The 26,668-nt window shown below is 37.9% G+C and overlaps 2 protein-coding genes across 3 annotated transcripts in view; one reads left to right on the top strand and one right to left on the bottom strand.

Annotated features, from left to right (window-relative positions):
- The window catches only part of PPME1 (protein phosphatase methylesterase 1), an 87,603-nt gene that overhangs the window by 7,280 nt on the left and 53,655 nt on the right, over positions 1 to 26,668 (bottom strand). For both annotated transcript variants that reach the window (XM_058446748.1, XM_032166928.2), the window contains exons 4-11: positions 23,383 to 23,440; positions 22,537 to 22,588; positions 17,393 to 17,547; positions 16,814 to 16,904; positions 11,528 to 11,593; positions 8,249 to 8,372; positions 1,179 to 1,308; positions 261 to 305 (exon numbers count right to left, since the gene is read on the bottom strand). In XM_058446748.1, coding sequence (XP_058302731.1) covers positions 261 to 305; positions 1,179 to 1,308; positions 8,249 to 8,372; positions 11,528 to 11,593; positions 16,814 to 16,904; positions 17,393 to 17,547; positions 22,537 to 22,588; positions 23,383 to 23,440 — 721 coding nt within the window. The remainder of the gene's footprint in view (positions 1 to 260; positions 306 to 1,178; positions 1,309 to 8,248; positions 8,373 to 11,527; positions 11,594 to 16,813; positions 16,905 to 17,392; positions 17,548 to 22,536; positions 22,589 to 23,382; positions 23,441 to 26,668) is intronic.
- Positions 25,148 to 26,668, top strand: part of LOC116476674 (transmembrane 9 superfamily member 3-like) — a 3,694-nt gene continuing 2,173 nt past the window's right edge. The window contains 2 exon segments of the mRNA XM_032166927.2: positions 25,148 to 25,330; positions 25,332 to 25,399. Of these exon segments, the coding sequence (XP_032022818.1) occupies positions 25,163 to 25,330; positions 25,332 to 25,399 (236 nt within the window). The 5' untranslated portion in view covers positions 25,148 to 25,162.

Below are 26,668 nucleotides of genomic sequence, written 5' to 3'. Positions count from 1 at the left end.
TCTTATAACTGAGACATAGGTAGTATTATAATCTTCATTTTTGGATGGATTTTTTTTTTTTTTTAACAAATTAAAGCTCAGGAAAGGGAAATACTTGCCCATGATCATATAGTGTGTTAGGAGTAGAGGCGGATGTCCAACTTGGGTCAGACTCTAAAGCTCATGCTTTCTCCGTTACACCTCACCATCTCAGGATGTTAATTGCCCTATCACCCTTTCCTCAGAAAAGGGTCCAGGGGCATAATTTCTTGATAACTTACCTTGCATCTGGCCAATGGTCAGATCTTTATCCAATCTATCAACACCTAGAAAACAAGAGAATTCACTGTGAAATAGATTTTGCTGTTCAAGTACTAAGTAAAAAGTGTTACAAAGTTGTAAATACGATGACATTCTGCATTCATGTTTATACCAATCCTAACTCCCAGAGCATACTCTCACCACCAGATAAAACCTTTCAGGTTGAGATTCCCCTATAATTACTACGTTAAACTGGTTCTGAAAACAAAGTTTTACTATTTTAATTCTCATAATACTCAGAATATCCTTATACCACTGTATCTAGCTCTAGGCTAAGAAGGACTTGAGCTTGACCAAGTAGACAGGCCAGGCCAGAATCAGGTCATCCTTTATGCTTAGATGAATGCTTATGCTTAGTTAGGTTTAGAGACTGGGTGTGGGGAGGAGAAAAGGCATAGATGAATGAGGAAGGTACTCTACTTTGGATGTCACTACTCATTTGGTAAGAAGTTTTAATGAGGTCATATTGAGACGACAATATACCAACACTGCTATGGACTGAGTTGTGTCCCCCTAAAACTCATGTTGAAGCCCCAATTCCCAATGTGACTGTATCTGGAACTAGGGCCTATAAGGATGTAACCTCAGGTCATGAGGGCAGAGCTCTGACATGGTAGGATGAACGTCCCTAATTAACATCCTTAAGAGAAGAGACACCAGAGAGCTCACATTCACTCTTTCTTGGCCATGTGAGGGCACAGAGAGAAGGCAAGCCAGGAAGAGAGCCCTCACCACAATCTGACCATGCTGGCACCCTGATCTCAGACTTCCAGCTTCCAGAACTGTGAGAAAATAAATTTCTGTTGTTTAAGCCACTCAGTCTATGGTATTTGGTTATGGCAGCCTGAGCTGACTAATATATGCACATATGCACTTACCAGCCAGGAGCAGCAATTTAGGAATGGGACAACTAAGAAAGAGATTGGATAAGCCTCGGAACCAGCCGTCCCAGTATTTTTCTGTTTTTGCCAGTTCAATTCTCCAGGTGTATGGATGGTCTTTCTTGGTCTGGAGGAATAAGAGCAAGTCCTGAGTCTCCGAGGGCAACCCCTGGAGGAACAGTATTAAAAACTAGATCCCTGGGAAAAGGAAAGGGAAGGAAACTAGCACTTATTAAGGACCTACTGAGTCCTAGACATTTTAATATACATTCAGTCCTTCCAACAGTCTTGTTGTATGGGTCACTGTAATATTCATTTTAAGATAATTACAAGTTTACTTGTTATTGCTATTAGTTTCTGTAAATTTAGGAAACTTTCTTAAGATCACAAAGCTAGTAAGTGGTAGTGCCAAGATTAAGCCTTTCTTATCCTTGGTTGGCAAAAAGGATGTTTCATCAAAATAATAACTACAAAGAACATATTGCAGTATGAAAAAATGCTTATAATTTAAGCAAGAAACAGATTATGACATGTCATCTAAGTTAGGATTACTACTGGAAAAATGTGGTATACTTCTAGTAAAGTACTAAAAGGAAAACTGAAAATAGGTTGATTTGTTAGTAGAGCATTTTTTCTTATATTTTATGATAATGATATAATGTTCCTGCAATAGTAATTTTGAAAGGAAATATGTGACAAATATGACAAAATGTCAACATTTATTAAATCTTTATAGTAGATAAGCACAGAGTATGCAATCAAATATTGGCTGAAAAAATAAATAATTATCTATAGTTTTCTATACCATTGAAATATTTGAAACATTATAATTGAAATATACTAAATCAACCACAATATGAAAATCTAAAAGTGAACACGAGATAGTAACATATTATCTTAAAGATCACCAGATGCTTAAGATGTCCATACTACCCAAAGTAATCTACAGATTCAACATAATCTCTATCAAAATTCCAATGGCTTTTTAGGAAATAGAAAAAAATCATCTTAAAATTCATATGGAATCTCATGAGACACTGACTAGCCAAAACAATTTTGAAGAAGAACAAAATTGGAGAACTCACACTCCCCAATTACAAAGCTGCAGTAATTGAAACAGCTTGGTACTGCCGTAAGACAAATAGACCAGTGGAATAGAATAGAGAGCCCAAAAATAAACCTTCACATAAATGGTCAAACGATTTTTGACAAGACTGCCAAGACCACTCAATGGGGAAAGAATAGTCTCTTCAACAAACAGTACTGGGATAATCAAACAGATATGCATATTCCAAAGAATGAAGCTGGGGCCTTATCCCATATCCAAAAGTTAACTCGAATGGATTAAAGACCTAGTAAGACTAAGACTATAAAACTCCTAAAAGAAAACATGGAGGAAAAGCTGGACAGTAGACTTGGTAATGATTTCTTGGATATGACACCAAAAAGCAGTGAACAAAAGCAAAAATAGACAAATGGTACTATGTGTATGGAATGGGAGAAAATCTTTGCAAATCATATAACTTATAATGGATTAATATTCAGAATATATAAAGGACTCCTACAATTCAGCAACTAAAAACATCGAGTAACCTGATTAAAAAATGGTCAAAGGGCTTGAATAGCCATTTCTCTAGAGGTGATACAGAAGTGGCCAATAAGCATATGAAACGATGCTTAACATCACTAATCAATAAATAAATGCACATCAACACCACAATGAGATACCACCTCACCCCCATTAGGATGACTACTATCAAAAAAGAGAAAAATAAGTGTTGGTGAGGATGTGGAGAATTCGGAACCCTTGTGTACTGAGTTGTAAAATGGTTCAACAACCAATAAGAAAAACATCAAGGCAGTTCCTCAAAATATTAAAAACAGAACTACTATATGATCCAGGAATCCCACTTCTGGGTACATATCCAAAGAATTTAAAACAGAATCTCAAAGAGGGCCTGCAAACCCATGTTCATAGCAGCACTACGGATAACAGCCAAGAGGTGGAAGCAACTCAAATGGCCACTGATGGATGGATGAATGAATAAATGAAATGTGGTATATACATATATAATTCAGCCATAAAAAGGAATGCTGCATAGGGACTGAACTTTGAGGACATTATGCAAAGTGATATAACCCAGTCACAAAAAGACATATAATATATGATCCCACTTATATGAGGTATCTAAAATAGTCAAATTCATAGAAAGTAGAATGGTGGTAACCAGGGGCCTTTGGAAGAGTTTTGGAAAAGGGGAGTTGTTGTTTAATAGGCATAAAATCTCAGATGTTTCACAACAATGTGAATATTAACTGTACACTTAAAAATTACCAAGATGGAAAATTTTATGGTTTTGTTTGTTTGTTTAATCACAGTAAAAAAAAAAAAAGAAAGAAAGAAAGAAAAAGAAAAAGATCGCCAGATGGGAAATCAAGAAACTTGGGTCTTCTAGTCCTATCTTTTATGATTCAAATATTCTCACTAAAGAACTAATTCCATTCTCCACTGTTAATATTTACCAGGGGTAGGACACTTTAAAGGAAATACTTACTGCCATTTCAACCTGGAATCTCAGCCTGTCCTATTCCCCACAACACTATGAGCCATTTCTTTTTCTTTTTTTTTTTTTTTGAGACGGAGTCTCACTCTGTCGCCCAGTCTGGAGAGCAGTGGCGCGATCTCGGCTCACTGCAAGCTCCGCCTCCCGGGTTCACGCCATTCTTCTGCCTCAGCCTCTCCGAGTAGCTGGGACTACAGGTGCCCGCCACCATGCCTGGCTAATTTTTTTTGTATTTTTAGTAGAGACGGGGTTTCACCGTGGTCTCGATCTCCTGACCTCGTGATCCGCCCGCCTCGGCCTCCCAAAGTGCTGGGATTACAAGCGTGAGCCACCGCGCCTGGCTTACTATGAGCCATTTCTAAGAGATCAGCTCGACCGTCAGAGACAAGGCATAATCTCACAAGCCCCTCCTACATGCACACTGAACTTCACAGGGAAATGACAAATTTAAGGTAAGAGAACCTCCAAAAAGTAATTATTATAATATATATATAAAAAACAGTTCATCTCAAATCTTAAAATTTGCAAAACCAAAGAAAAAATTCTGGATAGAATTAGGATTTCTTCTGTATTTAGGTTATTGGAAATAAGTCCTTTCTCCAAAGAGCTGGACCATAAAGTTTAGTTTAGATGCCTATTAGATGCTGTGAAAATGGTAATAAAGCAGGTTGATATAATGAGATCCACTTGTTGTTGGGTGGGAGAAACAGAAAGTTGGCTAACAGTCTTCCTGGGACGTTTACCTGGGCGAGATGCAGTTCTCCACACAAGGGCATCCACCACAGGCCTTGCATTATCTCCCATTGTTTCACTGGAAAAGTGTTTAAAAACATAACGCTTTGTGTCAGTCAGATCTGACTGAATGCAAGTCCCAAAGCCATTATTAACTAATAACTGTGGGTCCCTTGGGAAAGTTACTTAATTTCTTCCAGGCTGTTTTTTTTTTTTGAGACAGAGTCTCACTCTGTCGCCCAGGCTGGAGTGCACTGGCACAATCTCGGCTCACTGCAACCTCTGCCTCCCGGGTTCAAGCAATTCTCCTGCCTCAGCCTCCCGAGTAGCTTGGACTACAGGCGCACGCCACCACGCCCAGCTAATTTTTGTAGTTTTAGTAGAGACAGGGTTTCACCATGTTGGCCAGGATGGTCTCAATCTCCTGATCTCGTAATCCACCCGCCTCGGCCTCCCAAAGCGCTGAGATTACAGGCATGAGCCACTGCACCCAGCCCAGACTGTTTTCTTAGCTGTAAAACTGGCAACACAAGATCTGAAAGAATTGTAAGGATGAGCTAAAGATACTCATGTATGTAAAACAACAGGAGCGTGGTCTGGCACATAAATAAGTATTAAAATTTTTAAAAAATATATAGGATGTCAATAACCTTGAAAAAGAGGAACAAAGTTGGAGGACTTACACACTGTCTGATTTCAAGACATACAACAAAGCCACAATAATGAAGACAGTGTGGTACTTGCATAAGGGCAGACATATAGATCAACAGAATAGAATTCAGAGTCCAGAAATAAAATCTAACATTTATAGTCAACTGATTTTCGGCAAAGGTGCCACGACAATTAAATGGGGAAAAAGGAGCCTTTTCAATAAATGGAGCTGGGACAGGCCGTTTATTGCATATCTACATGCAAAAGAATGAAGTTGGTTCCATTCCTGATATCATACACAAACATTAACTCAAAATGGAACATAGGCCTAAATGTAAGAGCTAAAACAAGAAAATTCTTAGAAGAAAACATAGGTATAAATCTTCATGACATTTAGGCAAAGACTTCTTAGATATAATACCAAAAGTACAAGGGACAAAAGGAAAAATAGATAAATTGAATTTCATCAAAATTAAAAACATCTATACTTCTAAGAATGCCATCAAGAAAGTGAAAAGACAACCCACGGAATGGGAGAAAGTATTTGCAAATTAGGGATCTGTATCTAGAATATATATTGAACTCTTACAATTCAGTAATAAAATCAAATAACCCAAGTAAAAAATGGGCAAAGTATCTAACAAACATTTCTCCAAAGAAGATATATAAGTGGACAATAAGCACATGAAAAGAAACTCAGTATCAGCAGTCATTAGGAAAATGAAAATGAAAACCACAATCAAATATCACTTCATACACACTAGGATGGCTATAATCAAAAAGAGAGAAAATAACAAGTGTTGACAAGGATAGTGAGAAACTGGAACACTCATACACTGCAAGTGGGAATGTAAAAGGGTCTGTCAGTTCCTCAAAAGGTTAAATATAGTTACCATATGATTGATCAGTTCCACTCCTAGCTATGTACCCAAGACAAATAATAAAAGCCTATATCCACACAAAAAGTTGCCCACAAATGTTCAAAGAAGTATTATTCATAATAGACAAAAAGTAGAAACAACCCAAATGTCCATCAAGCGATGAATGGATTAAAAACTGTGGTATAGCCATACAATGTCACATTATTCAACCATATAGAGAAAGGAAGTATTTGATACATGCTACAATATGGATGAACCCTGGTAATTTTATTCTAAGAGAAAAGAAGCCAGTCACAAAAGACCACATATTATATAGTTCCATCTATATTTAATGTCCAGATTAGGCAAATCTATAGAGATTAGATTAGTGGTTGCCTAAGCTGGGAGGGTTTGGGAGAAATGGGGAGTGAATACTCATGGACACTCCTTATTAATGTGCCTCAGTTCACCCTCTCAACAGAACCGCTGGAGTTTATGAAACCACATAATTGGGCTTATAAAAAAATACAAAGAAAAAATGAGTTAGAATTAAAAATCAAGGATCTGGGTGCGTTTTAGCTTTAACTTTTATGTGTGACCATGGGCAAGTATCTGTACCTAAGTTGTAAAATGGTGATAATACCTACAATGCAGAACTAAAATGAGAATTAGAGATGATAAATGTGAAGCATTCAGCATAGTGCTTAGCACATAATGGGTAAAAAGCAATTGATTATATTAAGAGTCTCAAATCTACTAAGTGCATGCTTGATTACCTCGGGCAAGTCTCTTAACTTCTGAGCCTCACATTCTACACCATAATATGGGAGAAAAGATCTCTCCACAACCTCATAAGGTGTTGAGAGGACCAAATAGACCATGCGTTATTTAAACCTTTGTAAACTCTAAAGAGGTGCAAAGTATTACATTTCTGATCATTGATTTTAAAGATGGCAAGAAGATCCTCAAAATTAAAATACTGTTTAAAAATGTATTCTCCTTCTTGCTAACAGCAGCATCTCTAAATGCAAAGGAGTAGGTCATTACATGTTCATTACCTGCCATTAGTAAGATGTTTATAATCGAATCCATCCCTAGTCTGCTGTTCATGAGCACTAAACATTTTCAAGAAAAAAGCACTTGTTACCACTACTTGCCTGGCAAGTACTCATAAAACACTATTTATACAACCCTGAGCTAAATGCAGAGGGAAATTCATGCAGAACATCAGTTTCTGCCACAAAATACATATTTTTTGTTTGTTTGGAATACAATTCTTGCACAGAGGACATGAGTCAACAGATGACTAGCAAAGGACCATAGTATTTCTGAGTGTGACTTATAAAATCAGTTCTATGACTTAATATGTACAACTTCAAAAAAAAAGTGCTAAGGTGTGTCATACAGACTTTCAGTGCTGTGTTGGAAAGAGAGTGATGTCAACTGAGGTCAGAAAGCTTCCCCAAGGAAGTTGGGTGTGGTGACATGAACCTGTAGTCCCAGCTACAGCTACTGGGGAGGCTGAGGTGGGATGATCACGTGAGCCAAGGAATTCAGCCTGGGCAACATAGCAAAACCCAGTCTCAAACAAAAAAAAAAAAAAAAGGAAAGAAAATTAAAGAGCTTCCTCAAGGAGAAAAACTTTGAAAGACAGATGGACAGGGTAAGATCTGGATGAGCTCAGGCTGGGCATGGTGGCTCACGCCTGTAATCCCAGCACTTTGGGAGGCCGAGGCGGGTGGATCACAAGGTCAGAAGATTGAGACCATTCTGGCTAACACAGTGAAACCCCGTCTCTACTAAAAATACAAAAAAAATTAGCCGGGCGTGGTGATGGGCACCTGTAGTCCCAGCTACTCGGCAGGCTGAGGCAGGAGAATAGCATGAACCCGGGAGGCGGAGCTTGCAGTGAGCCGAGATCCCGCCATTGCACTCCAGCCTGGGCAACGATGAGCTTAGAGCAGACTGGTAGGAGATGGAATTTTTCTCATGGGAGGAAACACAGGAACAGAAGAACAGGTGAGAAAGCAGTCTGCTTTAAAGGAGGGTATATAGTGTAAGTTTTATGTTCCAATTGATCAGAGCTATCAACAGTGCTTTACATCTTATAGTTAAAGCTAAGTATCTCTTATGATAGTGTCTTTGCTCCCTAAAATATCTAATGGCAAACAAAAAGAACAATGTTATCATCCCTTCCCACCCACATACAGTTTGAACCATTCCATACCACATCTTTTCAAGAATGAATGTTTTTACCCACCTCCATGTCATCTTCCTTTTTCCTCTTGCTTATAGACTCACTTCCTTCCTCATCTTCTTCTTCTTCCTCTATGATTCCTTCCACTATAGATTTTGAACCTTCTGGACTTGTAATTCCTTCACACCTAGGTTTTTTTTTAAAAAGTGCTATTACACACCTCTTTCCAATACACAAATTATTTCAGAGATACTCGTACTTACGGCCTTTTATAATCAAATGTTAGCTAAAACTTAACAATCATCCTGGTAGGAGGATAGAATTGTGCATTTCCAGGGCTGTGGAAAATCATGGCCAATGTATAACTATTCTCCAAGGGCTGGTTTCCAATTCTTGCACCAATACCGACCCATAGAAAGGGAGCAACACTTCCTCAGGGATGAGTTTTATTGGTATAATCTTATATAATCTTCATAACAATCCTATGAAGTACCCCGAAGAGTTAAGAATATTGTCCAGCATCACCTAACTCATAAGTGGATAAGGCTGGGATGCAAATCCAGGCTCAACTAACTCCAAAACATGTTGCTTTTCTGCTGAACCCTGCTTACAGTAGAACAAGGCTCAAACAGAATGATAAAAGTCCTCATTTTTTAATTAGCTGACAGAAACCATCTGAACCAACCAATTATCATTGTTGTTTTTCTCTTAAAAATTGCATCTCTTTATTATATTCTTCGGTAGAAAAATTATTATTATATCAACAGCTGGTACTATACTTCCTTTAGAGAGAACTTGATGGAAAAAACACATTGACAAGCTCTAAAGGTAAAAAAATCCCAAGGCCTGGGCAACAGCTAGTGCCAAGGTTTGCTCTGCATGATAGAGAACAATCTGTTATTTTGCCCTTGACAAAGATAGAGAAGGAAAAGGAGAGAGAACAAGCAAGATAAAAAGAGACTGGGAAAAATTCAAAAGTCAGCGGTAGATTTTTAAGAATGGTAACTTCTCCCTTTCTGTCTTCTCTGACAAACCTTTAGTGAAGTGTATGTTCACAAATGTTTTATTAAGTAGGAGTTTTATATGAAACTTGAAGTGCCAAGTTTCACATCTAATATACAGTATAGATGGGATAAAAAAAAGACAGTGTAACAAAGAAACATGCTTTCAATTTCTATAGCCTGTGGATTAGGAGGTTCAAGGCAATTTCACCTAGATCATAAGGGGCAGGAAAGTTCCAGCTATCTATGTGACAGTTAACACACGTGCACATACGCACTCTCCTACACATAGGTTTACTTATTAAGAGAAAACATCACTGGAAATAAAATTTTAAAATCACTCAACTATCTGCATATATGCCATGTAAAATGCTTTACTAGTAATTAGACAAATTTGAGGTCTCAAAATATTTAGGAATTGAAAAGTGAGCAGTCTCACAGCTTATTCAAAGTCTTGCATTTTGACTGCCTGATATTTCTACTGAAATTGCCCTTTTAGGCATAAAACCCATAATATAGGCCTTGAAGTCAAATACACAGGAGTTTGAATCTCAGCTATGTCATCCACTAGCTATGTGATCTTGGGAAACTACCTCTCTGAACTTCTATTTCCTCATCTATAAAGCAATACTTATCTTGAAGAGGTATTGTAGGGATTAAATGAGATAGTGCAAATGAATTAATGAATCTAGGTAATAAACATCAGCGGCTCTTGACATTAAAAAAAAAAGAGACAACCGGCTGGGCATGGTGGCTCACATCTGTAATCCCAGCACTTTGGGAGGCCGAGGTGGGTGGATCATGAGGACAGGAGATAGAGACCGTCCTGGCTAACATGGTGAAACCCCGTCTCTACTAAAAATACAAAAAATTAGCCAGCCATGGTGGCACATGCCTGTAGTCCCAGCTACTCGGGAGGCTGAGGCAGGAGAATTGCTTGAACCTGGGAGGCAGAGGTTGCAATGAGCTGAGATCACGCCACTGCACTCCAGCCTGGGTGACAGAGCGAGACTCCGTCTCAAAAAAAAAAAAAAAGACAACCAGACATTATGTACTTCCTGATGGTAGTACACAACATCACCTATCAAGTATTCTTGCAAACAAAACACCTGAACCCAATGAAGCTTCCAGATTTAACTATTTACACAGAATATAAGGAACAAAGGAATATGTTAAATTATGGCCTGAGAATTCAATCAGCAAATCCAGATCATGGGAAAGTCTATGGGGCAAACAAGGTTTCCTCAAGGAATAAATTGCAAGGAATCAAAAAAAGAGAGAGAGATAGAAGTGGAACCTTAGATTAAAAGATGCATGAGAGGTGGATCAACCAATTGCTATCTACTTATTTTGATTTTGACTTTAATCATAAAAAATTATTTATGAGACAATCAGAAATGTGAATATTGATTAGATATTTGATGATATTAAAGAATTGCCAATTTTTTTAGGTGTAATAATGTCATCGTGATGATGTTTAAAGAGCCCTTATTTTTAGATCATATGAAAATCTTGCAGAGGAAATTATATTTGTTTGGAATTTGCTTCAAAATATTTTGTGACTAGGGGAAATACATGGGGCACAGATGAAACAAATGAGACATAGTTATGGGTTAATAACCATTGAAAATGGACAATGGGAATACAGTAATCCATCCACTGTATTACTCTTCTTTTATATGTGTGAAATTTTTCCATAATATAAGGTTTTAAAAATGAGACAGTGCATATAAAATACCTTGCACAGTGCCTGGCAAATAATAAGCACTCAATGCCACTATCATTTTCATCTAACTCCTGTCTGTGCTGTTGGGCAACATTTTCTCAATTCATCTAAAGTTTATTTTGTGACTATACAGCAATACCCAGAATGCCATGTAATTCTATCAGGAAAGATCAATTGGACTAAATAATCTTAGCTCACTCTTAGAATCTGGCCTTCACTCAGGCTATGCCAGAGCTTTTTTATTATAATTCCCTCACAGCCAGGTTTGGCTTAGGAGACTGTTACTAGAATGAAACTCAGCTGCTATCACTAAAGTGAACATAATTTGTAATGCCTATGCTCTGGGATTTGCTTTTTAACACGTAGAAGTTTGCTAAGGTAATCCAGTATTAAATGAGGAGGAAAAAAAAGAAAGGGAAGGAAAGGAAGGAGAGAAAGGAAGGAAGGCAAAAGAAAATCTATGTCTGTCCCAACTGAACTCACCTGTAAAATTATTTAAAATAATAAAAGCATTTACCAGAATGGTAGAATCAGTGTAAGACAAAAGAAGCAATCTGTAATTCCCTCACCATGTTTCCACCTCTAACCAGACCAAAGGGTAAGAGTAAGACCTACTGTTTGACTTGGCCAACCATTGAGACACGGGCAGACTCCAGATTTCGAATCTGGCCACTCTTCACACTGGGAAAGAAAAGAAGGAAGAGAGAAGGTTATTCAGTATCCATTGTATCACATCATTGGAATCAAATAAATAATTCTACAGATTATGTGAGACCTAATAAAAAGTAGTGATCACTAGTGTTTCTTACTATAGAGATTGCCACTATTACTCACCTGGCTACATGGTTTTACAAGTAAAAATTAAGTAAAAACATCATAGCCATTTCAGTTCTGCAGATATTTATCAAGAGGATACTAGGTGCCAGGCCTATATGCAAGAAGCACATAATTTGGTAGGGAGAAAAAGACACATATAATGTTAATATAATAAGGCAAGGTTCAAAGAAGGCACTTGACCATGAATGAGGAGGTCAGAGAAAGCTCCCCAGAGGTCACAGCTAAACTGAGGAGTATAGATAACAAGTTTAACCAGAAAATAAAAGAGGTTGGTTAGAGCATTCTAGGCAGAGGGCACATTATGAACAAAGGTGCTGTGATGTGAAAGTTGGCAAGATAATGATTTTAGAGAACTGGGTGCAAGGAGAAGCAGGGAGGAAGCAAAAGGGGAGCGTGACAGAATAGGATTGGTAGGCAGGCACCAGCTTCTCCAGGGCCTTGTGTGCCGTGCTACAGGGCTTAGGCTATCTGAATAAATTAGTCTTCTCACATTTGTCCACCTAAGTACAACTACGGGCAAAGCAAAATGACTGCATTCCCAGGGTGAACTGGAAACACTGCCTGAAGCAAGCCACCAAGAGAAAGCACTTCTTTAAATCTCATTTCTTAGTTTAACAAATCATTCAAAATTTTAAAGCCCCCCTCCTCAGAAAATGATATTATTTCTTACTTTAATGGTAAACCGAGGCAATCAGAACTATTACCTCATCTTTTAACTGCCAAATGAATCCACATATTCACCAATACTTGTAATAATATACTGTGCCTTGATGCCTGTTTAATACATGAAATATCTCTATTCCTATCAAGGCCAACCTCAGGCACTAGTTCCCATCCCCTCTTGCTTCTGAAAAGATACTCTTTCTTTCAGTTATCCTGTCTCTCTTCTGTGTCACTTTTTTTCTCTCGTGGATGTCACAAGCATACTCTATTATCTAGCCTTTAAAAACATTCCCAATGCCACATTCACTACTACCTATTACTCCATTTCTCTGCTCTCCTATACAGCAAAGCTCCTCAAAAGAGTTACCTTGCTTTCTCTACTTTGTCACCTCTCATCCTTTCCCCAACTTATATCTGATTTTTATCTCCCATTTATTTTCAGATATTTATTTTGTCAAGGTCACGTCTATCATGCCAATTCCAATGGTCATTTCTTGGTCCTCATCTTACTTGATCTCTCTGCAGCATCTGACACAGTTGTTCTCTCCCTCCTTCTACAAACACTTACTATACTCACCTGGTTTTCCTTTTACCTCATCAACTGTGCCTTTTCAGTTTCTTTGTTGGATCTTCCTCTTCTTCCCAAGCTCTAAATATTGTGGAATATCCCAAGACTCAGTCTTGGATCTTTTTCCTATCAATATCAAGTTCCTAGGTCTTTACATTCAATCTTTCACTTTTAAATATTAACTATGTGATGATGATTCTCCAATTTATCTCTAGTTCAGCCTCTTCTAACTAGTATATACAACTGCCTACTTAACATTTCCACTTACATATGTAACAAGCATTTGAATTTATCCAAACAAAACTGATTCTCTGCCCCTTATTTGCTCCCATATCTACTTCTTTCTGTTTCTACCATTCACCCAATTGCTTGGGCTTAAAACCTAGAAGTCATCCTTAAGTCCCTTCCTGCCCTCCCCCGTCTCTCTCCCAACATTCAATCCATAAACCAGTCCTGTCAGCTCTACCTTGAAAATACATTTAAAAATGACTCTCTTCCTCTGTTGCCATCCTAGTCTATGTTTACCATTATTACTCTCCTTTACTATAACAGTCTCCTAACCAACTTCACACCTCATTCCCCACTTCTTCTTCTATTTGATTTTCCTCAGAACAGCCAGAGTGGTAAAACCAAGATGCAAATTTGTATCTGTCTGACCTCAAAGCCCAGGGTTCCCCTAACTTTTTTGTTTTGTTTCGAGACAAGGTCTCACTCTGTTGTTCAGGCTAAAGTGCAGTGGCATGATCATAGCTCACTATAACCTTGAACTTCTGGGCTCAAATGATCCTCCCACCTCAGCCTCCTGAGTAGCTGGGACTACAGGCACATGCCACCACACCCAGCTAATTAAAAAATATATATATTTTTTGTAGAGACAGGGTCTCACTATGTTGCCCAGGCTGGTCTCAAACTCCTGGCCTCAAGTGATAGTCCTATCTCAGCCTCCCAAAGCACTGGGATTACAGGTGAGAGCCACCACACCTGGCCTAAAGCCCAGGTTCTTAATGACTACACCCCTGCTGCCTCTCATTAGGAAACCTATGAGAGCAAAAGCAGTAATTCATTGGCCTTATATTTCAACATTAAAAAAAAAATCCGGAATAGCCAAAATGGCCATCAGTCATAAACTTGATTCAGATATCCAGAAGAATAAAAAACAAAATTACCAAATACCTCATAGTATAATAATTTTCAGGTTCAGAAAAATCAGTGACTCTCATGAAACCAAGAACATCTTAACAATTAACAAACAGAACCCTTATTCTATCCTGTATCTGGCAAAAGAAACAAGACTACTTTAAGAGAAGGCCTACCATGATACCCAGGCTGCATTAGGTGTATCCCCTGGCTTCCTTCATTGTGTTATGTTTATGCATTTCCTTGTTTGCATCCCCAGTTTTTTGATGATATGAACTGAGCCTGATTCATCCCCCAGTTCTTAGATCAGGTACTGACACATCTTGAGCACTAGAAAAAAAACTTACCAAATAAATTTTTAGAGTTTGGAAAAAGGGCCAGGCGCAGTGGCTCATACCTATTATCCCATGACTCTGAGAGGCCGAGGCGGGCGGACAGACTGCTTGAGCTCAGGAGTTCAAGACTAGCCCGGCCAACATGATAAAACCCTGTCTCTACAAAAAAAAAAAAAAAATCAAAAAACAAAAATTAGCTGGGCATCGTGGTGCACACCTGTGTAGTCCAAGCTACTTGGGTGGCTGAGGCAGGAGGATCACTTGAGCCCAGAAGGTCAAGGCTGTGGTGAGAGCTATAATCACACCACTGGACTCTAGCCTGGGCAACAGAGTGACACCCTGTCTCAAAAAAAAAAAAAAAAGTTTGGATAAAAGATGGATGGGCTTTAGACAACTGAGCCAAGTCTAGAATAACTTTCTCACTGGTTGTTACTGTGGAAGCAGGCAGGGCACCTGAGATATAAGCCAAGCTGGCAGCAGCTACATTCTTGATGCTATCCGCCCAAGATAGATCTTTGATATTTCTGTGAGAACAGGAATCCTGCATCACAGTAGTGGACAGGAAGTGGTAGAAACAACTTCACCAACATAAACATCATTCTGACAAGCCATATTCTTGCATAAGACCATTTGTCCTAGGAAAACGCCTAGGATATATTTACCAAGTCCTAAATTTCCACTTGATATCTGATTCAGTTAACAGATATATTCTGCCTGCTAGGGCAGTATGCCATATGCTATATGAAAGTAGAAAAGAAACACAGAATAGCTTCTTCCCTTATGATGCAGGAAGGGCATTAAGACAGACATTAATGAAAATTAACAATATGAGCCATATCCCTCAAGGGAGGATTGGAAAACTTAAGGGTATACAGTGCAATATAATAGAGACTTAAAGGTCTCTAGTAATTTTGCTGAAAGAGTCATCTGGGTGGTTTGGAGAACTTAAGAGAAAGTGTTCTGAAGAAGAGACTAGAGATGGAGTTAGAAGAATAGGAAGGAAGATAGGATGATGAAGACATTTATCCAAAGACTGATCTCCTTGTGGGAAGGGACAGTATTTTATTCATCTCTGAATCTTCACTCGTTAGCACAAAATAAGTGTTTAATAAATACTTTATCGGCCAGGCACGGTGGCTCACGCCTGTAATCCCAGCACTTTGGGAGGCTGAGGAGGGCAGATCACAAGGTCAGGAGATCGAGACCATCCTGGCTAACTTGGTGAAACCCAGTCTCTACTAAAAATACAAAAAATTAGCCGGGCGTGGTGGCAGGCGACTGTAGTCCCAGCTACTTGGGAGGCTGAGGCAGGAGAATGGCGTGAACCTGGGAGGCAGAGCTTGCAGTGAGCCAAGATCGCGCCACTGCACTCCAGCCTGGGTGACAGAGAGAGATTCCGTCTCAAAAAAAAATAAAAAATAAAAAATAAATAAATAAATAAATACTTTATCAAATGATTAACTGAATTAATGAATAAATTCATTCCTTTGCTTAAATGGAATTCTGTCACCGATTTTTATAAAAACCATTTACCCGTTGAGTTTATTTACCCAAAATCCAAATAAATTTGAGGGAATGGAACCTATAGCCATCTTCCATTTCTCCACCAGTTTATCTGAAACACAAAGTAAATCTAAAACCATGGAGCATCAGAGGTGGATGATGCCTTAGAAACCACCTAGTCTAACCTCTCACCTCAGAGGCAGAAACAGCTAGACAGCAGATGATCAATAATTACTAAGATTCCAGGAGGTACTATGGTGTATTGGGAAAACAATGGGTTTCAGACAACTGAGCCAAATCTAAAATATTTTTAAATATTCAAAAAATTCTGCTGTTTATATAATGTTTCCTTATATGCTATTACAATAAGGCGTGGCAACTGAAATTCTATTCTTTGAACTTGGTGCTTGACCTAAAAAAGAAGAAAAGCTACAATCTAAGATTTAGAATAAAGGCAACAGTGGCTGGGCACTGTGGCTCACGCCTGCAACCCGAACACTTTGGGAGGCTAAAGTGGGAGGATTACTTGAGGCCAGGAATTTGATTACTTGATTACTTGAGGCCAGGCTAAAGCAGGAGGATTACTTGAGGCCAGCCTGGGTAACATAGCAAGACCTCGTTTCTACAAAAAATTTAAAAATTAGCCAGGCTTGGTGGTGTGTACCTGTAGTCTTAGCAACTTGGGAGGCTGAGGTGGGAGGATTGCTTGAACCTAGGAGTTCAAGGTTGCAGTGAGCTAGGATCATGCCACTGCACTCCAGCCTGGGTGACAGAGTGAGGCCTTGTCTCCTAAATAAATAAATAAGCAAGCAAACAAACAAATTAATTAAATAAAGGCGACAAAGATTTGTTGGTTACCTCCATTCAATAGCATTCTCCAGAGACTTGAAGGTTTTAGGACGACCCCGTAAGAAATTCTGCATGCTATTAAGTGCATCCATAGCTGTACCTGGATGTTAAACAAAAACTGTAACCACATATTTAACTTATTCTGAGCATTTACACTTACTGAGTCAACTACTATATATCTGCTCTTGATGACAGCAGAATTTAGTGATGCTTGCAGAGAAATAAAGATGGCCCTCAATAATTTTTGCCTCTGGGGTATTCACTTCTTTATGTCATGCCCTCACACTGAAGAGGATGACTTGTATTCACAAGCAGCAGTGTGACTTCTGAAGCTGGGTCAGAAAAGACATGGCAGCTTCTTTTTATATGATAGGATTGAAATGTTATGCAGCCATAAAAAGATGTTAATGAAGAGTTTTTGATGACATGGAAAAATGGTTATCTTGTATAAACTTAAAAAAGATATAAAGACAGAGGGACATATTTCAAGATGAATGAAATCAACAATAAACTAAGACAAGGTAATAATCTACCAAGGATGTCTCTTATAAGTAAAATCCTGATTTGGTCAGTGCTAAGAAAACTCACCTTCTACAACATCAATCATGCACAGACCCAAGAGGCTTGGTACCAGGTTGGATGATGCTGTGTGGACTGCAATAGCACCACCCATGCTATGTCCAATCAGCATAATTGGAGGAGGAAGGTCCCCATACATGGCTTCAACCACATTGCCAACGTCTCTGCAAAGAGAAGAAAAAGATCTAAGAATGCTTTCTGACAACACTAAAAACGGTTCTTTCCCAGTTCCTTTCTTTGGTGTGTAACAGTGCTGGGAAACTGTAAAAGTCTATTGGGCCATCTTACAAACATACCTATGTAAACCTTCTAACATGTCCCCAGCATCAATATGTGTAGCCACACACCTAGCTCTCCTGATAAATGGCAGGTAAAGGACTAAGAACCCAAATTACTGAATTTTCCTTTATATCACACTTTCACTGTTCCACATATGTAGTACAATTACATAAACATATACCTTTATTCTGAACCTAAGATTGAAACTCTGGAAAAATCATTTAACTGCTCTGTTTCAATTTTCCCATCTATAAAACAAGAAAAAAAATGTATTAAGCATTATAATGTAGTAAACCTCAGAATCACAAGATGAGCCTTAGCCTCAGTTTATTTTTCACTATGTGATTTTGGATTAGTTACTTACTCTCTCAGAAACTGAGTTTCAACATCTATAAAAAAAGATAAAAATATCACTGACTGCTCTGGATTGCTTTGAGGATTAACTGAGAAGTGAACAAGAAAACACCTCGAAAGAGTAAAATGCTTCATAAATGTTAATTATTATTTACAATTTCTCATTTGTTTGAAGGATGAACATAAATGTAAGTACAGTGCTCTGAGAAACTAGAAAGGTGTTCAGAGCTCATTTTATTGGCTTTGGTTCTAATCTTCAATCATGAATGGACCTGTTTAACAAAGTCTAATTTTAAAGCTTTAAAAATTAGAACTGAAGTATGAAGTTTGGTTTTTAATTACATGTAGGCCTTCCTTGCTATAGCAATAGGTGGATAAGAACAGTAAGTTGTGTTTCTGGAGACCCACTGGCTCTACTGCCTTATTATATATATATTTTTAGGCTAGTTCTACTCCCTTCTTTTGGGAGTGGCTGGTTCAACTTCAAAAGACAGTTTTGTCTTGCTGAGAGTCACTACATACCTTAAGCACTCACGCAGTGTTAACCAAATATAGCAAGTGTCAATGTAGGAACACAGACTTTCATATATAGTCTCTACAGTATTTATAATGGCAAAGGCAAATGTTATTAGTTCTGTAGGACCTGATTTTTAAAATCTCATACAACAATTGCAGGAGTGAATAGGGTAGCCTCGGCAATTGTAGACAATCTGAATGGGAGATAGGGAGGCCACCAAACTTTGTAAGTGAAAACAAATAGTTTAATATTCCTTCGGACTGAAATTTAAGATTAAGACAGAAAGTGAAGGAGTTCAGGCAGTCATCCAAAGTGATAACAAATAGTTAAGATGAAAAGTCCAAGCTTCTTTGACACCAGTGCTGCTTCTATACTAACACAAAATTCTCTCTGGGAAACAAAATGATATGAAGGAAAGAAAAGAGAACTAATACTTATTCAGTGCTTCTTTTTCAGTTGTGCTATAAACTTTCTTATAACATCACCTAATGTAATCCTTCAGCAGCCCTGTCTAGAAGGTTCTGTATTAATCAATTAATCTCACTGGGTCTATAAAAATATTATTGCATTTTCTCACTGGGTCTATAAAAATATTATTGCATTTCTACCAAGTAAAAAGAGCTGCAGATTCTTGTTACCTCACTGAAACATATTTTCAATGTTTCAATGGGTTAACCAATTTATGCCTAGTGTTCCACTACTGCAACACTAAGTATGTGGGAGTTATTTATATCCTACTGCCCAAGGTCATCACCAAGTTCTGAGTGCAAAAATTCAAAAAATTGCAACCTCAGGCATAAATGGTAAAGCCATCTCCCCTTGGCATAGGGTACTGTGAATTCAGAGTAATTTCATGAAGTCAAAACCATGATGCCTTTGCTCAGAGGCCACTGGAAAATATCAGGAACAAAGATTCAAGAATATGTGGTCTTCAGAGTAAGTAACACAGGAAATTATTATACATACAGTTTCTAAAAAATAAAACAGGTAGTATTCCAAAGCTAATTCTGCATATTAAAATAACAGACCAGAAAAAATTATATGTTCAATTAATTAATCTAAAACAACATCGGATATAATTTTGGGGGCAAACTTTTTTTTTTAAAGAAAAGACTAAGTTTAAAACATGTTTATATTAAATATCAATATGTAATTTCCAGAATAATTATTGAACAATTCCAAGAAACTTTCGGTTGGTAACAGATAAATAATGAGTAAAATAAAAGGATGCTATGGATGATTATCTAAGTCCAAGTCTCCTTAAAATACACATTAACTGAATTGAAGGGGTTCTGCAGTATCTGCCTCATGCACAAAGGTAGAGAGGTCTGAAACACACCAACTGAACATCGTGTCTGAGCTTAAGAAAGGCATATTTACCCAGGTAGAAGGTAGTTACGATCAATCACTTGATCATCTACCACCAAGAGAAATTTATTGTTATTAAAATCAAGCAGAGCATTCAGTCAACAAGTACCTTACTTGAAATAGGTCCTGAAAATCCAGAGAAATACAATAAAGATGAAATAGGAAGGGTTACCTACAAATCTAGACTGTAACTGGATGTATCACAATTTTGGTGGATGCTTTTTAAAGGGATTCTGTCATATTTTAATGCTAGGTTAATTTTCTGAGAAGCATTACTGTGTATCACAGAAATTGGAATATCAGAATGACCCAAGCTCAAATTTTGGCTTTTTCACATACTTTCTTATGTAGTATTTAGGTTCTGCAGTTGATAATAAGTATGCCTATTTTGAGATTTTTTTTTTTCCCACAGTAACTGAATTCAGAAATCACACAAATGTTTTACTGCTTGGATAATTTCAGCAAGAATCCAATTTGTTCGCCCTTTTGATTCTTGGTCATCATCTTCATCTACTGTGGATGATTTTTATCATTGAAAAATTGTTTTGGTGCCAGTTATCAACTTACTACCTCAACTCCAATTCATCCTTCATTGCCTACTCTACAAAAATAGATGTGAGGCCTGTAAATATTTTTCCCTTGCCAGGAGGCATGATGTTAAGCCATGTTAATGGAGGGTGCTAGAGAAACACAGAACTTCCCCCAATATCCAACTCCTGCCAATTCCTGCACAATTCCTCCAGCACAAGTGGCTTTTCCAGTACTCTAGCCCTCCCCAACCCAGTGTTTTTGTAGCCAAGTGCCTCTGGTGAGATACCTCCCCACGAATAGCTTTCCCTATACCCTAGAGCGCAGAATTCTGTTGGGTTCCAAAGGGCAGATTTTCAGCAAGTTCTAACTTTCGGTAAGCCATGGTCGTGCATTCTCCAACAAGGTCTAGATCTCAACCCTGGGTGCGCTCCTTCAGCCCAAGGGAGTAGTGGCTGTTCCTTATATCTGCTATTTCTATATTATTAAGAATTTTCGTTACTTCTTACTACCAGTCGCTCATTCCAATCCTCTGTTATAGTGAATAATTCTTTATATTCAACTTTACTTATTCAAATTACTACGTGGTTTCTCTTTCCTGATAAGCCCCAGACTGAAACATTATTATTTAGTCCATGTTTCCTTAAGGTTCTCAATTAATTCTTCAATTTCCTCTAGAATGTCAACCAAGCCATCATCATCAATTTGTCTGACTGCCTGGACACTCAGATGATGTATTTCACTTTTTTGTTAAAAGTCAAGAAACCCTTTACTTCCTTAAAAATCATTCACAAATCTTCCTATACGTATCACTAACAGGCTTGACTGTTTGAGGATATATTGCTCTCATATTAACAAAGGCAGTAGGAATAACTGGAGGAACAGATTCTTACCTCTCTTTTCATAGTTTTTAAGGCATATGTTCATTGAGTGGAATGATATTCATACTATACACATTATTTCTTTCCCCCTCTCTCTGCCAAGGACTATAGTTGAATGACCATAAATTCAATCTACTGACTGTGTGACTTCATACAGTTATTCAACCTATATGAGCCAGTTTCCTCATCTGTAAAAGGGTATGTATATCTGTATTACAGAGTTAATGAGGATTAATTTCAATAAATGATTACATAAAATAAGTTAATGATTTATTATTAATAAATGCTTAGTTCATACTTTAATGAAAGTTGGCAGATAAAAAGTACACAAATAACATCTACCATAATAATAAAACAAATTATCTCCAGGTAGACGGTGAAAAAATAATAATATTAAAATTATTGCCACATCAGTTTGGGCTCTGAAGGAAAATGTTTATTCTTAACTTAAAGCTGCTAAAGTAAAAGAGGGCAAGATATTTTTGGCCAAAGTGACCAAATACCTGCGAGAGTATGTATTAAAGCAGAGTGGCTAGAAGAATCCTATTTATGCTATAGGTCAGTGATTCCCAAACAACAGTCATTGAACTGGCTCCATCAGATTCCTATACAGAGCTTTATCAAAATATAAATGCCCAGACTCCACTGCTAGAAGTAGATCTGGGGTAGGGTCAAGTCATCCGTATGTCTAGTAACTTCTCAAGTGATTCTGATGAGTGAGCAGTTTTAAGAGCCACCAAATATGCTACATTCATTTTTTACTTTAGGCCCGGGGTATAACTGTCATTTTTTAATATCATGTTCTCATCCTTCTATGACATAAGACGAAGAATGTGCGCAGGATACCTGAAGGAGATACTCTCAAGGCCTCTCGCATACAACTACTTTTCCAAGCGTAAGACCATGATAGGTACGTACCCAGATTCAATGCAATTCCATCAACAGAAGAAAACTTTTCAAAAGCCTTCACAAACTAAATTGTGCCTTGAAGAATTTTCATGTGCTTTATATGATGACCATTGCATTGGACATACCAAGAAAGATGCAGGTTTCTTTCAAGATTAAAGAGTAAGGAGAAACCAAAAGTAGAGGAGAGAGAACAGAAGTAAAATTTTCCTTGTGGTAATTATTCTCCAACAATCTCATCAGGAAAGTGATAAAGTTATAGTACTATTTATAATAGTGATGGGAGACAGGCAATGTATAAGAAATATTTGGTTACTTACTTTGCCATTGTTTCTGCAGACAGATCTTCAGGATTCTTGACTTTTGTTTCACCTAAAATGAAAATATTTTTAAAATAAAATTCCCACAGACAGGAATTATAAAAGCAGAAGTATTTTCTTTTAAAAATATCATCTTTGGACAATGGATTAGGGACTTTACAATTTTACACAATGAGTTTAGCAAGGATTTTCTTCAGAAAAATCTTTATAGTTATCCTAAGAAGGATAATTACAGTAGCCTAGCAAAGATTTATCCACATTCCTTATACATCGGCATAAGAATTTGACTTTAAAGGACCTTTTCTTAGCTTAACACATATAAAATACAAAAATAAATACTATATATAAAACTTTAATATATATACACACACATACATTTGTAAAGACTAGAAGCTAGGACTTCCTTCAAAATGCCCAAATCAAGCTGGGCTCAGTAGCTCACACCTGTAATGCTAGCACTCTGGGAGGCTGAGGTGGATGGATCACTTGAGGTCAAGAGTTCGATATCAGCCTGGCCAACATGGTGAAACCTTGTCTCTACTAAAAATACAAAAATTAGCTGGGCATGGTGGCACATATCTGTAATCCCAGCTACTAAGGAGACTGAGGCAGGAGAATTGCTTGAACCCAGGAGGCAGAGGTTGCAGTGAGCTGAGATTGTGCCACTGCACCCCAGCCTGGGTGACAGAATGAGACTCTATCTCCAACAACAACAACAACAACAAAAGCTCAAATGGAATAGACCAGGTTATTTTATGGCCACGTTGAAATTTCTAATAGTTACGACTATTCAAAGGGGCTTGATGACTATAATCCAGTTAATGGCTAATTAAGAATTTTACTCACCATGACTTCGCAGATCCAAAGCCACAATCCTACACTGAACTCTACTAATAATCGCTGCCTAGGAGAAAAAGGAAAAGTAGTTAAGACACATCTAGGATAACAAATTTCGCCCAATTCCCAATGATAACTTTGTAAAATGAACTGCCATCAGAATTCAAAGGACCCAAGAGAATCAAAAGACTTTCTAGTTTTAAGCAAAATGAAAGAATGATGATTTTCTACCAGTTTTGGCATATACTGTGGTTCTGTCCCAACTTCAAAATATGGCTTTCTCTACCTAAATCCCTCTTTCAATCTTAATTCTTCCTATCCTTTCTTGACACACACAGTTAAGAGCCTTTAGACAATGACCCTCTGAGCTCTGGTTTTCATCTATATTCCTTGGATATCTTTTCCTTACTCTGGAGAGAGAATCCCTTAGATAAGGATGGTGAGTCAGTTTATATCTTGGCTCAAGACATCACAGAAACATGACATTCAAATCATGAAATTTGCTGAAAGTAGCAGAACTCATGGAATCTACTAAAGATTCACTTAAGACAGATACTGCAGAACATACCAGCTTGTGTACCTATTAAAAATGTATTGAAAAAGAAATCATAATATCATGGGGGAGGTACAATTTTTTTTTTTTTTTTTTTGAGACGGAGTCTTGCTCTGTCGCCCAGGCTGGAGTGCAGTGGCGCAATCTGGAGGTACAATTTTAGAGGGTGAAAAAAATCTGAAATAATTGGGGATCTTCTTCCTCAACTAAACTGGATTCTTTGACAATAATATATCACAATTAGGGCTAGCAAATGTCACCAAATTTTAACTTTTAAGAATAAAATAAGAGAACTGTCTAGTCTAACCGTCACATTTTATGAATGAGAAAACTGAGGCCAAGAGAAAGAAAATTATTTGCCCAGAGTCACATAACAAATTAGGAGTAAAAACAGAACTAGACCCAAGGTAAGTTACCAATACAAAAGTCAACGTAAATCACAAAACAAGTTAGATTCTTAAGTCATATTTTTAAAATCCCCTAGAAAATCAAGTCTGATTCTATTTCTGTTATTCTAATGTATACCTTTTAAAGTCAACAATGGAATGAAATTCTACTATACTTTGCTGTTTGTTCCTGAAAGCTATTTGCTAATTTACAGGAGTTATTTAGTGACAGTAAAGCCTTCAGTGACAAAAACAAATCCATATGTTAGAAATAAAATTAAGTGGCAAAGATAGTATGAATTTGCTTGATTGCTCTAGATAAAAGAATAGAACCAGGTTTACAAAACAGAAACAAAACATATATTTGAAATTCCAATCTTTAACTTGAAAGCAATGATTTACAATCATAGGTGCCTGTCAGAAAATCACTACAAATATTAAAAACAAAATTTTCATTTATTTATTTAACAAATCTTTCTAATAAAAATCTGGCACCAATGGAGTAATGGGGTTACAGGAGGGAAAAATACTGGCAATACTCCTGTTCTCATGATATCTACATTCTACTATGGTGGAGGAAGACTAGAAAAAAATAAATGAGCAAAGTAAATTCACAGACTAACACATGCTTTAAAGATAATAAAAAAGAGCAGATGTATGGTAGCTACTCCAGATCTTGTCACAAACAGTACAACTCTGCTACTTCTGAAATGGATGAGTGGAAAGCAGCTATTTAAGAACTAGACTTGGGGGGGCAGGGGAGGCTCAGGAGCGGGCGGTGACAGCGACAGTGGCGGCAGAGGAGGCAGCGGCTGGGCCCGAGCCCCGTGCGTCTGTCCGCCCCCTGTGGATGCGAATTGGCCGCAGCGGAGGCGCCAGCGGCGGAGGAGTCGATGGGGCGCGGAGGATGAGGCCGCTGCCTGGCGCTCCTGGCGTGGCGGCGGCCGTCGCGCTGTTGCTGCTGCTGCTGCTGCTGCTGCCGCGGCCCCGGGCACAGGGGGACGAGCACGAACACACGTTATCAAGATAAAGAGGAAGTTGTCTTATGGATGAATACTGTTGGGCCCTACCATAATCGTCAAGAAACATATAAAGTCAGGTAGCGTGATGCCTCCAGCTTTGTTCTTTTGGCTTAGGATTGACGTGGCGATACGGGCTCTTTTTTTGGTTCCATATGAACTTTAAGGTAGTTTTTTTTCAATTCTGTGAAGAAAGTCATTGGTAGCTTGATGGGGATGGCACTGAATCTATAAATTACCTTGGGTAGTATCGCCATTTTCACGATATTGACTCTTCCAACCCATGAGCATGGAATGTTCTTCCATTTGTTTGTATCCTCTTTTATTTCATTGAGCAGTGGTTTGTAGTTCTCCTTGAAGAGATCCTTCACATCCCTTGTAAGTTGGATTCCTAGGTATTTTATTCTCTTTGAAGCAATTGTGAATGGGAGTTCACTCATGATTTGGCTGTTTGTCTGTTATTGGTGTACAAGAATGCTTGTGATTTTTGCACATTGATTTTGTATCCTGAGACTTTACTGAAGTTGCTAATCAGCTTAAGGAGATTTTGGGCTGAGATGATGGGGTTTTCTAGATATACAATCATGTCATCTGCAAACAGGGACAATTTGACTTCCTCTTTTCCTAATTGAATACCCTTTATTTCCTTCTCCTGCCTGATTGCTCTGGCCAGAACTTCCAGCACTATGTTGAATAGGAGTGGTGAGAGAGGGCATCCCTGTCTTGTGCCAGTTTTCAAAAGGAATGCTTCCAGTTTTTGCCCATTCAGTATGATATTGGCTGTGGGTTTGTCATAGATAGCTCTTATTATTTTGAGATATGTCCCATCAATACCTAATTTATTGAGTTTTTAGCATGAAGGGTTGTTGAATTTTGTCAAAGGCCTTTTCTGCATCTATTGAGATAATCATGTGGTTTTTGTCTTTGGTTCTGTTTATATGCTGGATTACATTTATTGAACGCTACAGTAACCAAAACAACATGGTACTGGTACCACAACAGAGACATAGATCAATGGAACAGAACAGAGCCCTCAGAAATGATGCCACATTTCTACAACTATCTGATCTTTGACAAACCTGACAAAAACAAGAAATGGGGAAAGGATTCCCTATTTAATAAATGGTGCTAGGAAAACTGGCTAGCCATATGTAGAAAGCTGAAACTGGATCCCTTCCTTACACCTTATACAAAAATTAATTCAAGATGGATTAAAGACTTAAATGTTAGACCTAAAACCATTGAAATCCTACAAGAAAACCTAGGCAATACCATTCAGGACATAGGCGTGGGCAAGGACTTCATGTCTAAAACACCAAAAGCAATGGCAACAAAAG

This window comes from Hylobates moloch, unplaced genomic scaffold (genome assembly GCF_009828535.3).
Source record: "Hylobates moloch isolate HMO894 unplaced genomic scaffold, HMol_V3 SCAFFOLD_11, whole genome shotgun sequence".
In the NCBI taxonomy this organism is placed as follows: domain Eukaryota; kingdom Metazoa; phylum Chordata; class Mammalia; order Primates; family Hylobatidae; genus Hylobates; species Hylobates moloch.
This window is presented reverse-complemented; position numbering and strand designations above follow the sequence as displayed.